At 51.0% G+C, this 19,797-nt stretch overlaps 1 protein-coding gene across 5 annotated transcripts in view; it reads left to right on the forward strand.

The window, feature by feature from the left end:
• Positions 1-19,797, forward strand: part of MYLK (myosin light chain kinase) — a 258,430-nt gene that overhangs the window by 206,351 nt on the left and 32,282 nt on the right. For all 5 annotated transcript variants that reach the window (XM_045540120.1, XM_045540116.1, XM_045540118.1 and 2 more), the window contains 4 exons: positions 2,493-2,543; positions 3,276-3,403; positions 5,338-5,491; positions 12,666-12,968. In XM_045540120.1, the coding sequence (XP_045396076.1) occupies positions 2,493-2,543; positions 3,276-3,403; positions 5,338-5,491; positions 12,666-12,968 (636 nt within the window). The remainder of the gene's footprint in view (positions 1-2,492; positions 2,544-3,275; positions 3,404-5,337; positions 5,492-12,665; positions 12,969-19,797) is intronic.

Raw genomic sequence — 19,797 nt, forward strand, 5'->3', positions numbered from 1 at the left:
TTGTATACCCTTCATCCAAATTCTGCAAATGTTAATATCTTACTGTGTTTGCTTTTCATATATTCTCTCTCTCCCTTTCTTTTTCCAGCCCCTTTTCCTCTCCACGCACACATACATACATATATACATATACATTACGTTTTATGAGCAGTTTGGAAGCAAGTTGCCTGCACAATGCCCTGTATCCCTAAATACTTCAGTGTGTATTTCCTTCAAACAAGGATAGTCTCTTATAAAGCCACAGTCTGATAATCAAAACAGAAAATTAAGATTGATGCAATTCTGTCATCTAGTTTACTGACCTCATTCAAATGTTGTCAGTTGTCTTATAAATGTCCTTGATGGCTAAAGAACAAAAGCCTTTCCTGTGGACCACACATCCTGACATTTAAGGCCTTGAGCCCTGATTTCTTACATTTGTTTGGTTTTCTCCTCAGTACCCTGGTTAGCAGTGTGTACTGATCGGCCTTTGCGTGGCACACAGTAGCCCCTCAGTAAACTGTTGGAGATGGACGGAATGGATGGGTAATGGCAGTGAACCAGGGTGAGCCTGGTGGAAGCAGGCCTCCCCTGGGCTTAATTGATTGCACCGCTGCTAGTCATCAGCTCTGTGATTGCAGAGTGCTTCCGTCTGGGCTCACCTCCTTCCAGCAGTCCTCCGAGGGTGTTCAGCTGGGTAACAGCGCTCCTTCCAGTGCAGAAATGCACAACTGATAATGCAGGAGGTCAGCTAACTCCCCAGTGTTCACAGAGCAACCCCATATCCAAACTGGGACATGGCCCTGCTTCTCTGGAATCTGAAGTTGTGAAGCTGTGTGGATGAATAATTGTTACTGTTAACCCGCTCATTCATTCAACACATAGTTACTGAGTGCCTACTATGTGCCAGGCACATTGGCTATGCAGCAGTGAACAAAAAAAAAGCCCTGCGTTCACAAAGCTTATAGTCTAGGAGGAGGAGAAGGGCAGAGAGTAAATAAACAAGTAAATATATAGTTTGTCCTACAGTGACCGGTGCCACGGGGCATGATCATGCAGGGTAGGGATGGTAGGGAGTGCTAGGGATGCTGTTGTATCAGGTGCTTAGGGGCGATCTCATTGGTAAAGTGGCTGTTCCCCACTTTTTGTATTAGGTATAACTTCCCTTCAGTAAACTTCACCTTCTTTAGTATGCAGTTCTGTGAGTTTTGGCAAACTCATCTAATCATGCAACTCAACTACAGTCAAGATACAGTCCCATCACCTTGAAACACTTCCCTGTGCCCGTCTGTGCCGTTCCCCACCCTACCTCCGGCAACCATTAATCTGTTCTCTGTCTCTATAGTTCTGTCTTTTCTAAAACGTCGTGTAAGTAGATTATACAGCATGTAGCCTTTTGAGTCTGGCTTCTATGAGCAGAAAAGAAAGAGAAATCATTGAGATTCATCCACGTTGTGCATATCAGTAGTTTTGTTCCTATTTAGTTATTTATTTATTGAGGCTAGGTCTCACTCTGTCACCCAGGCTGCAGTGCAGTGGCATCATTATAGTTCATAACAATCTCTAAGTCCTGGGCTTGAGGAATCCTCCTGCCTCAGCCTCCCATGTAACTGGGACTACAGGCGTGTGCCACAACACCTGGCTAATTTTTCTATTTTTTGTGGAGATGGGGTTTCGCTCTTGCTCGGGCTTGTTCCTTTTTAGTGATAGTGTCAGTGGACCATGGTTCCTCCATTTGCCAGTGGAGGGACATTTGGACACCTTCTTGTTTTGGGCAATTATAAATAAAGCCACTATAAACATTTGCATACAGATGCTTGTGTGCACGTAGGTTTTCCTTTCACTTGGATAAGTAAGTTAGGTGACTTGAGCAAAGACCTGAAAGGAATGTGAGAGCCGGCCAGGAAGATCAGCGAGGGTACCTTTGCCTGTGCACTGTATTGTTATTTAGCTACATGAATAGGTTTGTGCTGCAAAACTTTTCTGTTTGAGTCATTTTTCATATTTGAGTTATTTGGAGGAAGAGAGGGTGGGAAGGGAGGAGAGCATTCATTCATTCATTCATTCATCCATTCAACAAACGTTTAAAAACATGAAAGCCGCCAGGCCATAGTCTGTGACCCAAAGGAAGCCTGAAACCCTTGGATCCACACCAAAGGCTAATTTTAGTTGGTCTATCTGACATAATTTCCTTGCTGAGTTTCCTGAAAGTTAGAGTGAGAGAGTAGTTAGTGAGTTTGGCGTTATCATCTTTGAATAGGACTATGGGAGCTTAGGCATTTTTGACAGTTTTTATCTCATTGGAGGCTCCAGAGACCCCTCCAGAGGTCGTGGATGACCGACATTCATTCGGTTGTGAGGTTATCTGCGTGAGAGGGCAAGAAGATCTCTGGACAGACATATTCAAACAAGGCTCTCCCTAGACAAGGGGCCAGTGGACAAGACTGCATCCTCCTGATCAGGAGCTTTGTGAAAAAACTACAGAAAATAACTTGTAAACATCTTTGTTTCAGGTGACGCAACTGTGAAAAAGAAACCTGCCCCCAAGACACCTCCGAAGGCAGGTAATTTGCCACAGCAATATCTGGGGACAAAGGAGTCATCTGCCATAAGGGGTTTTTTCCTTACCCTGCTAGACTGACCACCTGGGTATGTGACCCCAGGAGACACCCCACAGACCCCAACTCAGGCTCTGCAATATTCAGGCGCATTTGTTCAGTGAGCCGGTTCTGCACAGCCCGGCCCCTCACCCCCCCCCCCCCCCACTGCTCCGTCTTTCCCCTGCCTCCCTGCGTGGACAGCCTCGCACAGGACTGGCAGCTTTCCTCCCCTTCGGTGCAGCTCTGCCCCACCATCTTCCACGCCGCCCCTTGTGGAGACGGCCCACGGGGTGCCGCCTCTGTGCTCTGTGCGTCCTTGTTAAATGGAGCCCTTGTCTGTTTCCTGTGGAAAGACACTTGAGGATGTGACATCGAGCCTGTCAGCCAGATGACCTGGAGGTTAGAAGGCAAGGTGCTGCTTAATGAATAAATGAGTCAGGACATTGACTCAAAAAATTAGGGTAAGACTCAAATTCCAGCGCAGCTAATAAACCAAGAATGCTGGAATAAAGAGATGAACAAACCTACTGGTCCGTGAGCTCACATGGTTTGGAGCAGGGGTCACTGCCGTCAGGTGTCCCCCAAAGGGTCTGGACGCTGAGACAGGAGCCAACAGACCACAGTGGACAGTAGCGCCCAGTGAGATCAGAATGCTGGGGGCTCCCTCCTCGCTCACGTTCTGCCCTGTCCTCTCAGCAATGCCCCCTCAGATCATCCAGTTTCCCGAGGACCAGAAGGTGCGCGCGGGAGAGTCAGTGGAGCTGTTTGGTAAAGTGACAGGCACCCAGCCCATCACCTGTACCTGGATGAAGTTCCGAAAGCAGGTCAGTGACGGAGGGGGGTGACCCGAGAACACCTCACAGCCCCTGGGCAAAAGGGGTGAGTGATGCTATAATGGGATGGCTTCAATCTTCGTCACTTTGGAGATGGGAGACACCCTCACCCACCCATCACCACCCACCAAGCCTGAGTTCTCACTAACCTTTTCTTCTGAATCCACCAGTGAGCCCCAGCTACTATAATCTGTGTAGTAGAGAAAAGTTTGAAGGAAAAAACAGAAGCCATCCACAGCCCCCACCTGATTTGCTATCTCAGTCTAGAATCCTACTCAGAGTCAGGAAAATCGAACCAGTGACCTAAGATGACCTCCCGGATTCCGTGAGCTTTCTGTGCCTCTGCGCCAGCCCACTGATTCCTGTCTGATACCAGCTTAAACCTCCCACGTGCTGAAGGGAGAAACGTGAATCTGAATATTTGGATAGATAAATTGTACAGTAAATAGAATTTTGGTTTACTGACCCAGAAATATAGCTGTAATTTATAAAAATGGTTCCTATGGGAAAAAATTTTGAATTTCCAAACAACTAGCTTGGGCGTGACCTTGGGGAGCCTGGCTGTTCCACCCATGTCACTTGGTGGTGTGTGCCTGCATGCAGGGTCAGCTGAGACCTGGGCTGGGGGCTGGCACAGGCTCAGGAACGCCAAGAAGGGGTGAAGGTTTATTCTGGGCCCTCTGGTGCTCTGTTTCCAACCCGTACGAATTGTCCTAGGCCCAGAGATGAGCACCTGGAACTACCAGGGAGGGAAGTGGGGGTGGTCTCCAAAGATGGAGATGACCAGCTAGCCTTTAGCATCCCAAAGCACATTTGCCCTGAGCTGTGTCTGGGCTACTGTTGTCTGAAATAAGGTGAATCTCATCACTTTTCAGGGACATTTAGCCAAGTTCCAGCTCTACCCATCAGCACTTTCTGCCGTGATGGAAATGTTCTGTATCTGTGCTGTCCAGTGTGGTAGCCACTACCCACATGTGCCCGTTGAACACTCGAAATGTAGTTAGTATAACTGCGCGAGGAACTGAATTTTTAATTTTAATTGATTAAAATTGTTATAACAGCTTTGTTGAAATATAATTCATCCACCATAAAATTCACCCTTTTAAAGTGTATAGTTCAGTGATTTTTAGAATATTCACAAGGTTGTGTGAGCATCAGTGTTATCTAATTCTAGAATATTTTCATCGCCTCAGTAAGAAACCCCAGCCCTTCTCCCAGCAGTCATTCCTCCCCTTCGCCCAGCCCCTGACAACCACTTACCCACTTTGTGTCCCTATAGGTTTGCCTAGTCTAGACATTTTGGATGAATGGAATCATATAGTATTTCATCTTTTGTGTACAGCTTTTTCTTTTTACCTAGCATAATGTTTTCAGGGCTTATCCATGTTATAGCATGAATCAGTACTTCGTCCCTTTTTATGGATGAACAATATTCCATTGTCTGGGTAGACCACATTTTGTTTATCTGTTCATCAGTTGATGGACACTTGGGTTGTTTCTACTTAACTAATTAAATGGCCACATGTGGCTGGTGACTACTGCTCTGGACAGCACAGAAGAGGTCCGAACCCGCTGGGATAGGCTCTGTGGATGACTCTGTTCAGATGTTGTACCATCCCGTCCCAGAGCAGTGGAGGGAGGCTGGGACACACCTGAGCTATGTGCTGGGAGCAGCAGGTGCTGAGGTAGTTCATGCACCCTCCCTGCCCCTGCTCAGCACCCTCCCTGCCCGCCCAAGCTGGAGCAACCCTCAGGGAAGCCTGGCTCTGGGTGCAGGAGGTGGGGACCTGGAGGAAGCGCAGAGTCCAGACCACACAGAGCCCCCACAGCTTATCCAGCTGCTTCCCCAAGGGAGCGGGGAGTGGGGGAGGAGCCTTCCTTTCCCAGCCCCGGGCTTCAGCTCCTGCTGCACCCTCCACCCCCAGATCCAGGAGAGTGACCTCATCAAGGTGGAGAACAGTGAGAATGGCAGCAAGCTCACCATCCTGGCTGCGCGCCAGGAGCACTGCGGCTGCTACACGCTGCTGGTGGAGAACAAGCTGGGCAGCAGGCAGGCCCAGGTCAACCTCACCGTCGTGGGTGAGTCTGGGACGGGGGGCATGGGGAAGGCTGCAAGGCAGGATGTGTGAATCTCAGGGCCTCCCCGCACTGCAGAGAGAAGATCAATCACATCACCGCAGTTGCCACCAGACTCTGCTGACCTCCAGGCCCAACTGAGGGGTCCGTGCTGGCAGAAATCCTCTTCCTTGTCTCTGGCCAATGCCCTCCCCCACTGTCTATGTAGCAGTTCCTCCAGTTCCCTGCCCTGCAGGCCTTGGCCTCTAGCCTCTGAGAATTCCCTGCCCTGCAGGCCTTGGCCTCTAGCCTCTGAGAAATGCGGGACATCGGGCATGAGCCTGCTCAGCTTCCTGGCCCCCACATCTACAGGTGGCTGTGTCTGTCCCCATGCCGCCTCCACCCTCCAGGCTCTGGAGATGGCCCACTTTTGTCCCTCCTGAAGCTGCTCCCTTTTCCTGAGCTCTGGGACCCAGGCCCTAGGGCAACCCCATCCCCGTTTCTCACTTCTCCTCAACCTCAGCAGCCTATGAGTGTCGCCATCTCAGCCAAATGCGCAGGGGTGTGTAGCTCCTGTGATGCTTTGTCTCACTCTAGCCGCCCAGCCTCCTCCTCCTCTCTCTCTCCCTCCCCCGCCATGGCCAAACCTGTGACGGAGGCGAGTCTCTGCCCTGACCCTGCTTCTTTACCCCTGGCACCCTCAGCTCCTTGTGGTCCCACACCCCATTAATCTGGTGGGACCGCTCTTCTGAGGTCATCGTGACCTCCTACTCCTGACTGCACTCCCTTTTCCTTATCACCTACACCCCAAGGTTGAGTTGAGTGTATCTCCACACTGATTCACAAGATCACTTTCCCCTCTCTTTCCTGATCACTGTTTTCATGCCCTGGTCAACTCTCTCCTAGAACATCAAGATAGCTTTCTAACCAGTCTCCTGCTGTTGGTCATGCTTGGCTCCAGTCCCCCCATGTGGCAGGTTCTTGGACAGCAGAGGGACAAACAAGCAAAGGAGCAGACAGCTGGAGGGTAGACCATGTCTCGTGCATTTGTGGGATGTTCTATGTTGTGCACGTGAAAGCCTCTGACCTGGTGTTTACTGACATGTGCACGAGACTCAAGTGGGCTTTCCCTCTGCCCTTGGCTTTCAAGGCATGAGGTACCTTTGTGAAAATTAGAAAAAGGGAAACTTCTGGGCTGAGTGAAAGGCTGCAGCCCAGCCTCACCCCAGGTTTACCATCTGGCCTTGGGGAGCAGAGGTTGGCCCAGATGTCCCCGCTTGGTCCCTGTGTGCAGTGCACAAAACTCCCAACTGTGTGTGCTGGTCCTGACCTCGACTCCCTGCTTGCTAGACTTTCCTGTGTGTGTTCCTGGTACACACATATGAGCACACAGAACAAAAGGATCTGTTGGTAACAGGGCTCATGTGGCCACAGTGGTCAGAAATCTTCCTCTGGAATCTCTGTTGTGGAGGTATCTAGGCATGAAGTTGAAAGTTGGAGGTGACTCTTAACACCTGTTGTAGCTCTGACGTCCTGTGATTCCCTGACTCTGTTCCCAAGCAGTTTTCCTTCTCCGTCTTCCTGTGGTATCCCCCCATTAGCACTAGGATGGACAGGACAGATTGATGCTTCCAGCCTTACGAAGGGGAAAGCAAGGACCAGCAAGAGCCAAGGAACACAGTGTATCAGGGCCAAGTAGGAAGTAGCTCTCGGGAGCTCCAAAATGCCTGTCCTCTAGATGCCACTCATGGCGGTGTGACGTGGGTGCAGAAGGTACCAAAAGGTAAAGGAAACTTCTGGCTGGAAAATGCATCTTCAGGGGGACATGCAGCCTTTGAGGGAACTGTCCACATGCCATGGAGCTGTGGTTGTCCTTCCCCCTATTTTCTCACCCTGAGCCCTGGGAACCCTGTAGCATCTCCCTCCAGCCCTAAGCAGTTGGAGAAGAGAACGTCCTTGTCCAACCAGGTGAATTGGGAAGAGGTAAGGACAAGGGACAAAGCAAAGCAGAGGTGGGAAGACAAGAGAGGTAGCCAGTGAACCATGCCCAGGCCAACTGCCAGAGCAGACCCTGAGTTCCAGGGCCCAGCCTAACTCCCTGGACGGAAGTACTGAAGAACCCCTGGAGGATTGTCGCTGGACACAGGGGACCTGGGAGAGGGAATTCCCAGAGGACAGAGCTTCAGCACCACTTCCCGTCCCCCGGCGTTCTGTATTTCTGTTTGCCGTCTCTCTTGCCTGGCTCCTCTCTCCAGCTTCGCTTCTTCACCCCTTGCTGTTTCATCCATGTCTCAGTGTCTGTCATCTGTCCCCTCCTCCCTTTTCCCTTTGTCTTCCTCTGACCCCCTCTCTTTTGTTGCCTCAGGTCAGGAGCTTTAGATCTGAGAAGTCCCTCATACTAGTAGGGAATGGGGTTTCCATCTGCAAAGGAGGAGGGGGACTCCTCTCTCTCTCTCTCTCTCTCATCTCTATCTCTCTCTCTCTCTCTCTTTCTCTCCTCCCCCTGGTGACCCCAAGGGCTATGTCAGCAATTTCCCGCAAGGAGGGCTGGTGCTAGTGGTCCAGTCTGCCTGTGCACTTAGACCCCTACCACGTACTGGTTTAAGCCTGCTGGGAATTGTCAGGTTCTCCTTTTCCTTGGCGTTCTCTCTCGTCTGTCCCTGCCTGTAACTGTGGGGTCAGCTCCTTTGCACTGCTTTCCTGTAACCAGTGCCCCCTGCCCCCACCGTGGCCAGCTCCTGCACGGTGCCACACACTCTCCACCCCCGTCACCACTGCACGGGCTGCAGTTCTGGCCTTTTATGGTTTAGTTTCTTATTCTCCACGGCCAGTGCTGACAGGGCCATTGGTGTGGCTGCCGGCCAGCTGGCAGGAGCAGCATGTTAAATGCCGTCCTGGGAGGGGAATGGAATGGAGAACGGGGCTTTCTGTCTGCCTCCCCCTCGCAGGGCTAAGAATAGAATTGCTCAATAAAATGAGGACCGCATTGATGGCTTAGCAAAGCCACATTCATTCAGAGCCCATGACTGTAAAATTAGTCCAAGGTAAACCTGGATTAAGCTCAGATTTACCTGTGCATCTCCAGGGACATCTGTGTATTATCTGATCAGGGTTTATTAAGTAGATGTAAAACATAAATGAGATAAAACAGGAATCATTTGGCCTACACTGGACAGTTTTCACACACTTTAGAAGCATCCATTTACAGGCCAGTTAAATGATGGCAGTGTAACAAAACTTCTGCTTGTTAGCAGTAAAATTCTCTTATCATATAAGCTTTTTTTTTTTCCTGGAGACAGAGTCTCACTCTGTCGCCCCTGGTAGGGTGCAGTGGCATCATCACAGCTCACAGCAACCTCAAACTCCTGGGCTCAAGCAATGCTCCCACCTTGGCCTCCCAGAGTGCTGGGATTATAGGAGTCAGCCACCGCACAGGCATCTTATTGTATAATCTTTAAAGGACTACTTTCTTTTCAGATAGTCTGTGACTCCTATTTTTAAAATGACAATAAAACCAGCCTTTCCCTCAGTTAATTTAAATGAGTGATGTTTAGCTATTTTAGAGACATTATTATTATATTTTAAAAGGCAGCACAGGAATTTGCCATGCTCCTAGCCTCTTCCTGTGCCCGTGCCCCCAGTCTGTGGCCTGAGGGGGGAGGGCTGCTCTGGAGCACAGAGAGGGAGCAGCATGACCCAGATGGATTCCTGAGTATCACTCACCCAGCATGGGAAAAACAGGTCTCTCTGCATATCTTTAAAGAAGAAAAACAAAGTAGAGAGAACCCCAGATGCCCAATAATCTTTAACTACTATCTGCGTTTGGAACTCTCATGATTTTTAACGGTGGGAGATTTCCCTTTGTAATGCTCAGCTGAAGCTTAGGCAAGAAGAGCCCTTGGTCTCATTCGGCCTGAGAGGCTGGAAGGTACCAGGCCCTGCAGGGGGGCGTCCAGAGACTTTCAGAATCTCCTTTTGGCTCTGCTGCTGACGAGCTGGGTTTTCTTGGTAAGCAAAGTGTCTCAGCCACCGAGGGCCCATTTCCTGGGGGTGAGGACGATCCAGGCGGATGACCACTTTGGGCCCTCCCAGCAGCTGCTGAAGTCCCGTGAAGGGACGTCCAGGCAGGGCTGGATGCAGCCAGAGTCATCTTCAGACATGCAAGCACAAACACCAAGAGGGAGGCGACTCTGGTGGGAAGCTGTAGGAGGAGATCCTCTGTGTTCCCAGGAAGGAGCACATTTGCTGAGCAGAAAATCCTGGAGCCGGCTCCATCAGGGACCCTTCTCTTAGGCTCAGCTGAGTTTCCCATTCTGTTGCTCAAGCCTCCAGGGAGCCCTGGGAGAATTCCAAGGAAGTGTGGAGCTCTGGGCCTCAGACACAGAGCAGCCTCTCTGTGCCAGACGATGCCCAGGGTTTCCCTCCCAGGCTGAGTGTGTCTGTGTCTTTGGCCAGGAGGAGAGGCCCATGGGAGTGCTCGGTTCTGAGGGTTTTCATCCCTCGCCAGTTCAGCTCCGTGTGGGGCTCAGTAGGTTGGAAAAAACAGACAGAGGGCATCAGGTGCAGCCCGTGGCTCTAAGGGCAGGTGTCGGGGGAAAGACTTCCAATCTCGCAAGACTTCAGACTTGGCTGTTTTCTGAAATCCTAAATTTGGTATCAAATTCCTTAAAAGTTTCACTTAAAGTCCTCCTCCCCAAATTTTGCATCTTCTCTTGTGCTACAGGACTTAGATATCATGGACATATGGCATACGTAAGTTCTCTTTTTCAGCCAAGAGACATCTGTGACAGGGTAGGGTACAAAGGGTACCTCTTCTGCAGTACCCGTCTCTCGAGTTTCTTGACCACAGCAGAGGAGAGGAGAGCAGTCAGCAGAATGCACCTGCAGCCACTGTGGGAGCCCACGGGACTGCGAACCTGTCCCGTCACACGTTTCCAAGCAGCTTCTGGGGGGAGCAGTGAGTCTGCCCTGCATCCTCTTTAGGCCTTTTTCCTTCCTTAGCTGGGTCTTGAGAGGACTTGAACCACTTGTCTCTAAGAGAGTTTACAGTAATAAACATCTTAGCCAACACCAGAAATGTTTCTTAAAAGACCAATATATCTTTCAGAACAAACAGTTTTTCTAAGAGAACATATTAAACAACCAGTGAAAGTGGTTCCATCACCGGAGGCCTCGGCGTGACTGCTGACGCTGGGAAGTGGCTCTGTCACGATCCCAGCGTCATTCCTGCGGCGAGGTCTGGGCCTGGGCTGCTGGGGACAGACAGTTTCTGGGCAGTGTGTTCCGGGCTGGAATGTGGAAGCAGCGGGGCGGAGTGTGCGGGGGGAGGCGGTGAGAATGAACATGTGTGTATGTGCATATGTGTATGAAAATGGATATGCATATGGATATGTTCATGTATACACACGTTCAGATTTTTTTCTTCCCCAGATACACGGGGTCATTTGCAGGAATTCTCTTTGGCCTTCCTGCCTTGGTGAGGGTGGGAAAGTAGGAGTCAAGTACTTTACCTGTCAGTGTTTGCTTACTTGATGCTTGCAAACACCCTAAGAGGTAGGTACATATTAGCCCCATTGTCCAAATGAGAAAGACAGGCAAACAAAGTGGCTTCACATTCACTGACTGGAGTTCACATAGCTTAAAAGCATAGTTGTTTTTTGTTTTGTTTTGTTTTGTTTTGTTTTTTGAGACAGAGTCTCACTCTGTCACCCTGGCTAGAGTGCAGCAGTGTCATCATAGTGCCTGGCAACCTCAAACTCCTGGGCTCAAGTGATCCTCCTGCCTCAGCCTCCCGAGTAGCTGGGACTACAGGCATGCGCCACCATGCCTGGCTAATTTTTTCTATATATATTTTTAGTTGGCCAGATAATTTCTTTTTATTTTTAGTAGAGACGGGGTCTTGCTCTTGCTCGGGCTGGTCTCGAACTCCTGAGTTCAAGCAGTCCTCCTGCCTTGGCCTCCCAGAGTGCTAGGATTATAGGTGTGAGCCACTGTGCCCGGCAAAAGCATGGTTTTAATTGCAAGTTTGTGCAGCTCCATGAACTTAAGCTGCACTGGGGGAGATGAAAGGCTGCTAAACATAGATATCTGTAACCAAACAACCATCTGCAGAAACTAAATCTAAAAAATAGAAGAGTTTCGTTCAGATAAGCAATTAAAAAATCAGCAAAATTCAAGAATGTCATTAAAGAATGGGCTATCATGATCTGACTTAAAGTTGGCAGCACAACTGATTCCAAGCCTCGGTCATCTGAATGGGAAGGCAGCCAGCCAAAAGGGCCACTTATTTCTGTCCTTAGCTCAGTTTCCGTCCCTTTAGTCAGGGATGGCTGTGATTAGCTATTGTGGTTTGCTTGTGAAATTATTTTTTTAATCAGCTGAATTTAAGATTCATTGTGAAATTCTTCATCTCAATTTATACCAGTCCTGTGAGAATAAAAGAGGTAGGGTAGGAGTAATTTTTTTATCTATTATAAAGTTAAAAAGAAACTCCTACAATAATAATAATGACCAGTCAAGCCAGCCACTTCCTAAGGATTTCTCACAACAACCTTGTAATCCAATTGCTATTATTATTCACATTTTACAGATGAGGCAACTGAGGCACAGAGTGATTAACAGCTACTGAATGGGGAGAGATCTGTATTCAAACCTGAGTCTGTCTGACTTCAAAGCCCAACCACTGTGCTATACTGCCCCTCGGTGGACAGGCCTTTCCCAAACCCCAAAGAAAGTGGACACAGACCCCTAGTCATGTCACAGGTCATTGGCCTAGGGCCTGAAGGACAGACAGACAGACAGACACACACACACACACACACACACACACACACACACACACACACACACACACTGAACCCTCTCTCAAAATGTATTTTTGATAGGAAACAGTCCACACCTTCTGGGCAGCTTCCCAGATCCGTTTACGTGGGAAAAGTACAGGAAATCATGACTTGTAGACTCGAAAACCAGCCCCCCAAAAGGTTTTTCTGAACAAATAGTTATGCATGGGCTTTCTGTACAGGTGGGTTTGTGCAGAGCTGCAGCTGTGACGTGTGGTTGAGGGAAGAGAGCCGGGACCAGGGACCTTGGCTTGGGCTCCCTAGGCTGCTTCTCCCTCCCGAGAGAGCTAACTCCAAAATTTTCTTTCCCTGCAGTTCTGGAGAGTTGGGGTAATGATGTGCTTCTCTATCCCCAGATAAGCCAGACCCCCCAGCTGGCACACCTTGTGCCTCTGATATTCGGAGCTCCTCGCTGACCCTGTCCTGGTACGGCTCCTCGTATGACGGGGGCAGCGCCGTGCAGTCCTACAGCATCGAGATCTGGGACTCGGCCGACAAGACGTGGAAGGAGCTAGCCACGTGCCGCAGCACCTCTTTCAACGTGCAGGACCTGCTGCCCGACCATGAGTATAAATTCCGTGTGCGTGCAATCAACGTGTATGGAACCAGTGAGCCAAGCCAGGAGTCCGAACTCACAGTGGTGGGAGAGAAACCTGAAGGTAGGTTGCCTTCACTTCGTCATTCTTTCGCTTGAAATAAATGTGCATGACTGACCTGTGTATGTAGAAACTGTGCTGAGAGGGGTACAGAGGAACTGACAAAACATCAGTGATGACTGGCAGGGCCCTTTGGGGTCTTGATTTCCAAGGTTGCAATACTGGTCCACACTTTCAAAGAAGTACATATGACATTTCAAAACAAACAATGAACCAGCAATTTTAGCATGCTGCCACCAAGGGGTGGTGTGTATTAATCAGGAGCTCAGGTAGACCTCAGGTGCCTGTGTCTACCCTCTACCCCCTCCCTCCACCTGCATTCATATTTGAGTGTCTACTCAGTGTCAGATACTTGGGACACAAAGACAGATAAGGCAATGAGCTTAAAATCTAAGGGAACAGATATGTGTTCGGCTAACTATAATGAAATGGGATGTGCCCTATTAAAGTGGTATAAACAGAGCTGAGGGGACACAGCAGAAAGCATGGAGAATTTTGCCATGGAGACTGAGGAAGCATTCCTACAGGAGGTGACTCTTAAACTGAGTCGCGGGAAAAGGGATAGGATTCTAAGGGGCAGGGAAGATAGGAAAGGCATCCATGCAGAGGAAGCAGCCTGAGCAAAGGGACAAAGTGACGGAGATGTGCAGCATTTTGAGAAGCTTGTGTGTGGCCAGGGCGTATGTTGTGTGAGATAGAACAAGAGAAAGTAAGAGTAAAAGGGCAATGTAAGCAAAATTGTAAAGTTCATCAAAGAATTTCAGGGAGGGGATTGAGAGGATTAGATCTGGTTCTTAGAGAACTAGAGAGCAGAGCTTTGCTATTCAGAGTGGGGCTTTGGACCCACAGCCTTGGCATCCTGGGAGCTTGTTAGAAATGCAGCCTCTCAGCCCCCAACGCTCCTGGGCCTTTCTGGACCCTCACTTTAACATGACCTGTGCCTTAGGGCTTGTGTGCACGTGAACATTTGAGAAGCACTGGAGGGCACACGGGATAGAGGGGTGGGAGTCAGCCGGTTCCAGATGGGCCTCTGCGATGTTAGTCCAGGACAGGGGTGGTCAGGGCATGAACTAAGGCCTCGAGAGGTAGAATTGACCATTCTTGATGACTTTTTCCTTAGAGAGTTGAGGGAGAAAATTGGAAGAATCTAAGATGATTTCCAGTTCCTGGCTAGGGTAACTGAACACAATTTCAAGAGTTATTTAGAGGTTTGTTATGATGATTCACTGTGGCTAACATATATTTTGCACTTGCTCTTTGCTAGCAATATGGTAATCACTTTACATGCAACATTTCCTTCAGTCCTAGTAACCCAATGCAGTAGATACTGTTATTACCCCCATTTTACAGATGGGGAAATGAGATTTAGAGGAGTGAAGCTACTTGCTGAAGGTCATGGAGCTTGTAAATGGCAAGTTGATTCTTGAAGTCAGAGCTGTCTGGCCTGAAGCCTGTGCTCCTTTGGTTAGACGGAGGAAGGAGGTCAGGCTGCCATCCAGGTTCCTAGCTTGAGTGACTTGGAGGCTGGACGACAGGCAGTCTGGAGTGGGGACGGGAGCTCTGGCTTCAGACCTGTCAAGCTGAGGTGTCTGAGGAACTTCCAAGGGGAGGTGTCTGCAGACTATTAAGTCTAGAGCTCAGGAGAAAGCTTTAAGCTATGCTACAGATTTGGAAGTCTTCACCATTTAATTGATAATTGAAGCCATGGGCATTGATGAAGTTACAGAGAGGGTGGCAGAGAAAGTCAGGGGGCCCATGGGACCAGAAGAAAGGACCAAGAAGGAAGAGAACCGAGAAAAGGCTGGAGCCTTCTAGAAACAGGGGAGGGAGCAAATGGCAAAGAGGGCTTAGTGACCCGTACCACGTGCTAAACAAAGATGAAAGAGACAAGGACTCGAAGGCTCTTTGGGTATGGGCCTTTGGTGGTAGTAACCTTCAAGATCAAAGTTTGTAGAGTTTCCACATGGGGGAGAAATAGTTATCCTGGTTAAGTAGTAAATGGAAGAAAGAGAGGCTGGTAGTATGGAATATTATTTCAGGAATTTCATGTGAACAGCATGTGAATTTCAGATAAAGGAAATGGATGGGGTGGGGAGCAAGGTGGAGGGAGACCCAGGGAGAAGCAAGCTTGGAGAGAGGAGAGCTGGAGGTGCGAGGCGACCGTGGGAGACTGGAGATCAGAGGAGGTGGAGAGGGAGCCGGGCCTGTAGTCGCCACGTCACTGAGCGTGGAAGCTGTTGTTCTGATGTGATGACCCTCTTTAGTTTTGAAAATTAGGTATGAAACAGGTATTAAAACTTTATTTTCAATTAAATGAGGGCTCCAGAAAGAAAGGAGGACACCGATGGAAGCCATACCCACTTTACAACTTGATGCGAGGCTGGGCGGTCTCTACCCACCTGGCCTGTAAACACACGAGCAGCAGGCCTCCCTGAGAGCGGCCGCGCGAGCCCCCACAGCCTGGGCCTCCGGCAGGGACCACAGGGCTCCCCCCACTAGCCACTCGCAGATGTCTGCGGGGGACTAACAAAACCACCATCTGCTGTCCTCTTTTGCCCTCCCCCACACACAACATCCCTCTGAAGTGAGTAGAGTGGGGAGCAGGTGGGACAGACTAGGGGTGCCTACAGAGGCGACCACGTTCCAGACTATGTTTTTAGGGTATTGCTTGGAAAAGTGGCAGGAAAAAGGGATAGCATTGCAGTGAGAAGATGGCCATTGGCTGGAAAGGAAATCGTCCAGGTCCGTGCTGTGATGTGAACCGGGAGAAACTGTAGATCCCTGATGAACCCAGGCAGTAGGACCACAGGCCACCGGCGCTGGGAGATGTGGCTCCCAGGAGTCCAGGACAGCCCACTCCACAGGAAGGGGAGCTGGGACCACTGGGCTTGGGCAGGTGGCCTGTCCCTTGTTCCCTGTGGCCAGCCAGCAGAACCCCTTCTGTGGTCCTTAGCCCCCCTCCCCTGTCAGTACCCCTCCCAGCTGGAAGTGGACAAGGGGTAATGCTGAAATCGCTTGAAATCCAGAGGAGGGGTCCAGGCCACCCAGGACGTCCAGACAGGAAGCTGCTCCCCACCCCAGGCCCAGCCGGATCATCCAGGGGGAGGAGGAGGAGGAGGGCAGAAGAGTTGGCAGGCGTGGGGCTTCAGGGCAGAGGACATGGGCGGGGGAGGTTCCAAGCAAAAGTCCTCTGCAGACTGCTCAGATGCTTGTGAGTTAAATGGCTCTCAGAGGAGTGGGGTGTGTGTGTGGATATGTGTGTGTTGGCAGAGGGGTGCGATTGAGTGGAGGTCATGGTAGGTCAGTTCTGTGGAGCCATGGAGGATGGGGTCATATCAAAAAGGCAGTGCCCGTGACCCTCACTCCACACAGCCCGGCCAGCATTGGCTCTGACCACCACTGCCGCCGCTGCCGCTCCTGCCTCCTGCCTCGGCAGCTTTAGTCTGTTTCATCCTGGTCTCTCAGTCTCATCCCCCAGCTCTCACCCCACGTTCGTCCGCCCCATGTGTCCTGCCCCTCCTGTGTTCAGGTGCTGCTACAGGCACGGGGCTACCATGGAGGACAAGGCATAGGGTTCCCTGTGCGGCCCCAGGGGCTTTTCTGTGCCAGAGCCACCCCTAAGAAAGACTAGCACCCCTAAACTGACAGCTCCCCTCCCAGTCTTCCCAAACCCCAGCAAACAGCCACCACCTTGACACCCGCTCTCCCCAGCCCAGCCAGTGTTGAGCTCCACTCCCACTCTGATCCTGCTGTCGCTCTGTCTGAATCCAGCCTTGCTCCTAACCAATTTGTTTTTGTCTCTATTGTTGTTAGTAAATCAGCCGTGACTGAGGCTTCCTGCAGAACTGGGGCCTCCCTGCAGCCCGGGGCATTAGAGAGGCAAAGCCTGCACTGCTCCCATCCCAGGCTCCGGCCCGCCTGCCCCGCAGAGGCCGTCCCTGGGGCTGGGGTGCCCTCTAGTGCCCACTGGGCATGCGACAGTCCTCAGCCAAGGCGAGGGTCGTTTCTCTGTCCAGGGGACAGACGGACTCGTGCTGCATGAGGGTCCCCAGGACTCAGCTGGTCCTCTCCCGAACACCACTCTGGGTAATGGGACTCTCCTGTGTTTGCAGAAATATCTCAGAACCATCTTCCAAACAGTCTTCCACTAAGCTCCTGGAGCTCACAGCTCATTGTGAATAGACTTTTTAAATGTTTAGTTGAAGTCCCTTCTGTACTTTTAGCTCCTTCCTTGGTGGGAAGATGGAAACCAAGCGGTCGCCTTTCTCATTACTGCAGCCCTTTATGGGAGAACTGAACTGGGGCCTTTTCTCTGCTTCCCTGTCGGCCCTTCCCTTGTGGTCATGTTGCCCCTCAAACAGAATTGAGGCTGGGCGAGAAGGGGGAGAAGGGGACCCCGCCGCTGGGAGTCTTGGTCAAAATTCCCGCAGAGGAGAGGTTGCCATGTGCCAGTGCACCTGGAGGAGGGGGCCGGAACTCCCTGAGGATGATCCCTCTCGGCCAGAGTGTCAGCAGGAGAGCAGGGCAGAGCCGTGACTCTGACACCGAGGGGCGAGGTGGAGGTGAGGGGCAGATGCGGGCTGGCTCTGAGCTGTCTGCCTGGAGGCAGAGCGGCAGGGAGGCCCAGGTCTGGAACTGGTGCCTGTTCAAGGCTCACGGGGGAAGCCCCTGGTTCCAGTCACAGGCCTCCTGGCTCTGGCAATGTCTGCGTTTTCCCTGGCGGAGAACACACCGTTCCTCCTGACCCCAGGCCAAGAAAGCCTGGCTCCTCTTCTCTCTCACCCCACCGCATAGGACATGCCAGTCCCCACGCTGCGCTGGGAAAATGTGGTACGGGAACAAGAAACAGAGGAAGCCCCAGCACATCGGAACCACTGTCTCTGACTCCCTGACAGTCAGTGTTATTTTGTCTCGAAGACCTAGTCCAGTGACTGGCAGCCACCAGGTGTCCCTTACTAACGGACTTGACTCTCTTTCTTCCCCTAAAGCCCTGTTTAAGATACCATCATTGAACTAACCTAAGCATCTGTTGAGCCCATGTGAGCTCCATGTGCCTGCAGCCTCCCTCCCATGTGAGGCAGAACACTAAACAGTCCCCGCAAGGTACAGCACTAGTGAGTGGATGAAAAGTCTGCCTCCCTACTCTCTCCCTTGGCGACTGGGTGATTTCCTTTTAATTCACGTCCACTTTAGACTTCTTTCCCAACCGGAGAGGCCTGGCCTTTCCTGATCATTGTGACGGGACAGCCCTTCCCTTCAGCGGTGCCCCAGACCTGCCGCCGCTCCACCGCCCAGCAGCCCGAGTTCCAGGGCAGGTGCCCCAGGATCCGTCAAGGGCTACCGAGTAGTGACACCCACTGGTAGCCAGTGGCCACTTCCCCACGACAGCGTCCTGTGGGCCAGAGCAGAGGCTGGGGACTTGTGCTCCCCCTCTTGGGTTTTGACTACATGCCTCAGCACTCATCACCCTAAAAGGCAAAATGATTACATTCTGCCTGAACACGGACTCCATTACTGGCTTCTGGGTGCATTGCTCCCAGGTCACCCTCATCGTCTGTGAATTGGACAGTGACACTCTTTAACTCCCTATGTGAGTGTAGAAAAAATCGATCAGTTAGGCCATAGCTGTGAAACCCACCGCCTCATCAGCTGGACTCTTCTGAAAGTCCCCGTCTGTCTCACCCTTTCGTATTTTTCCACGGCAATTTCCTTTCTGCCATAAAATAGTCTTCCCAGTCCCACTCATGTTTAGTTTTTTGAAACTAAACTTTGTCAGAAGCATTTTAAGAACTCTAAACAAATCACAGCTTCTCCTGCTCCTGGTCACATGCTTATAAACTCTTTCAAAACTCTTCACCAGTAAGAGGTACTTATCCTGCATGGAACCATGTTACTTCTCCTCAGATCCTTTGCTGAGGTTCCAGCCATTTGTTCTGGCCTCTGCCTGCTAGAGAGGCCCATTCTCTGCAGTTCCCACTGCAGCTTCTCCCGGCTCACACCCCTCACGGGTGCTGAACTTGCAAAGCACCACGGAGCTCAGCTCACCCTCAGCCCCTCCTCTGGGCAGTGCCTGCCCAGCCCCTTGCCCTGTCCCCTCTGGCCTCTCAGAGGACAGCCGTCCACGCGCTTCCCCCCTTCCTCAGCCTGCTCGCTGGGCCGCCCGCAGGTCACGCGCTTCCCCCAAGTCTGAGGCACTGTTTCACACCCACACACACTCACTCCCACACTCCCACGCTGTCCCACACACTCACACTCCCACACTCACACTCCAACACAGTCGCACACTATACCCCACACTCACAGCCTCACACACTATACCCCACACTCACACACTCACACACTGTCCCGCACTCACACTCACATGCTATTCCACTCTTACACACTATACCCCACACTCACACTCTCTCACACTCACACCACCCCACCACAGTATCCCACACATTCACGTGCACACACTATCCCACATTCACACGCACACACTATCCCACACCCACACTCACATGCTATCCCACTCTCACACACTATCCCACACACTCATACTCACTATCCCACTCAAATGCTATCCCACATTCACACTCACACAGTATCCCACACACAATCACACCATCCTACTCACACACTATCCCACACACTCACACTCACACACTATCCCACACACTCACACTCACACACTATCCCACACACTCATACTATCCCACTAAAACACTATCCCACACACTCACACTCACTATCCCACTCAAGGACTATCCCACACTCACACTCACACAGTATCCCACTCACACACTATCCCACACACTCACACTCACTATCCCACTCTCACACACTATCCCAC

This window comes from Lemur catta, chromosome 1 (assembly GCF_020740605.2).
Source record: "Lemur catta isolate mLemCat1 chromosome 1, mLemCat1.pri, whole genome shotgun sequence".
Classification (NCBI taxonomy): Eukaryota; Metazoa; Chordata; class Mammalia; order Primates; family Lemuridae; genus Lemur; species Lemur catta.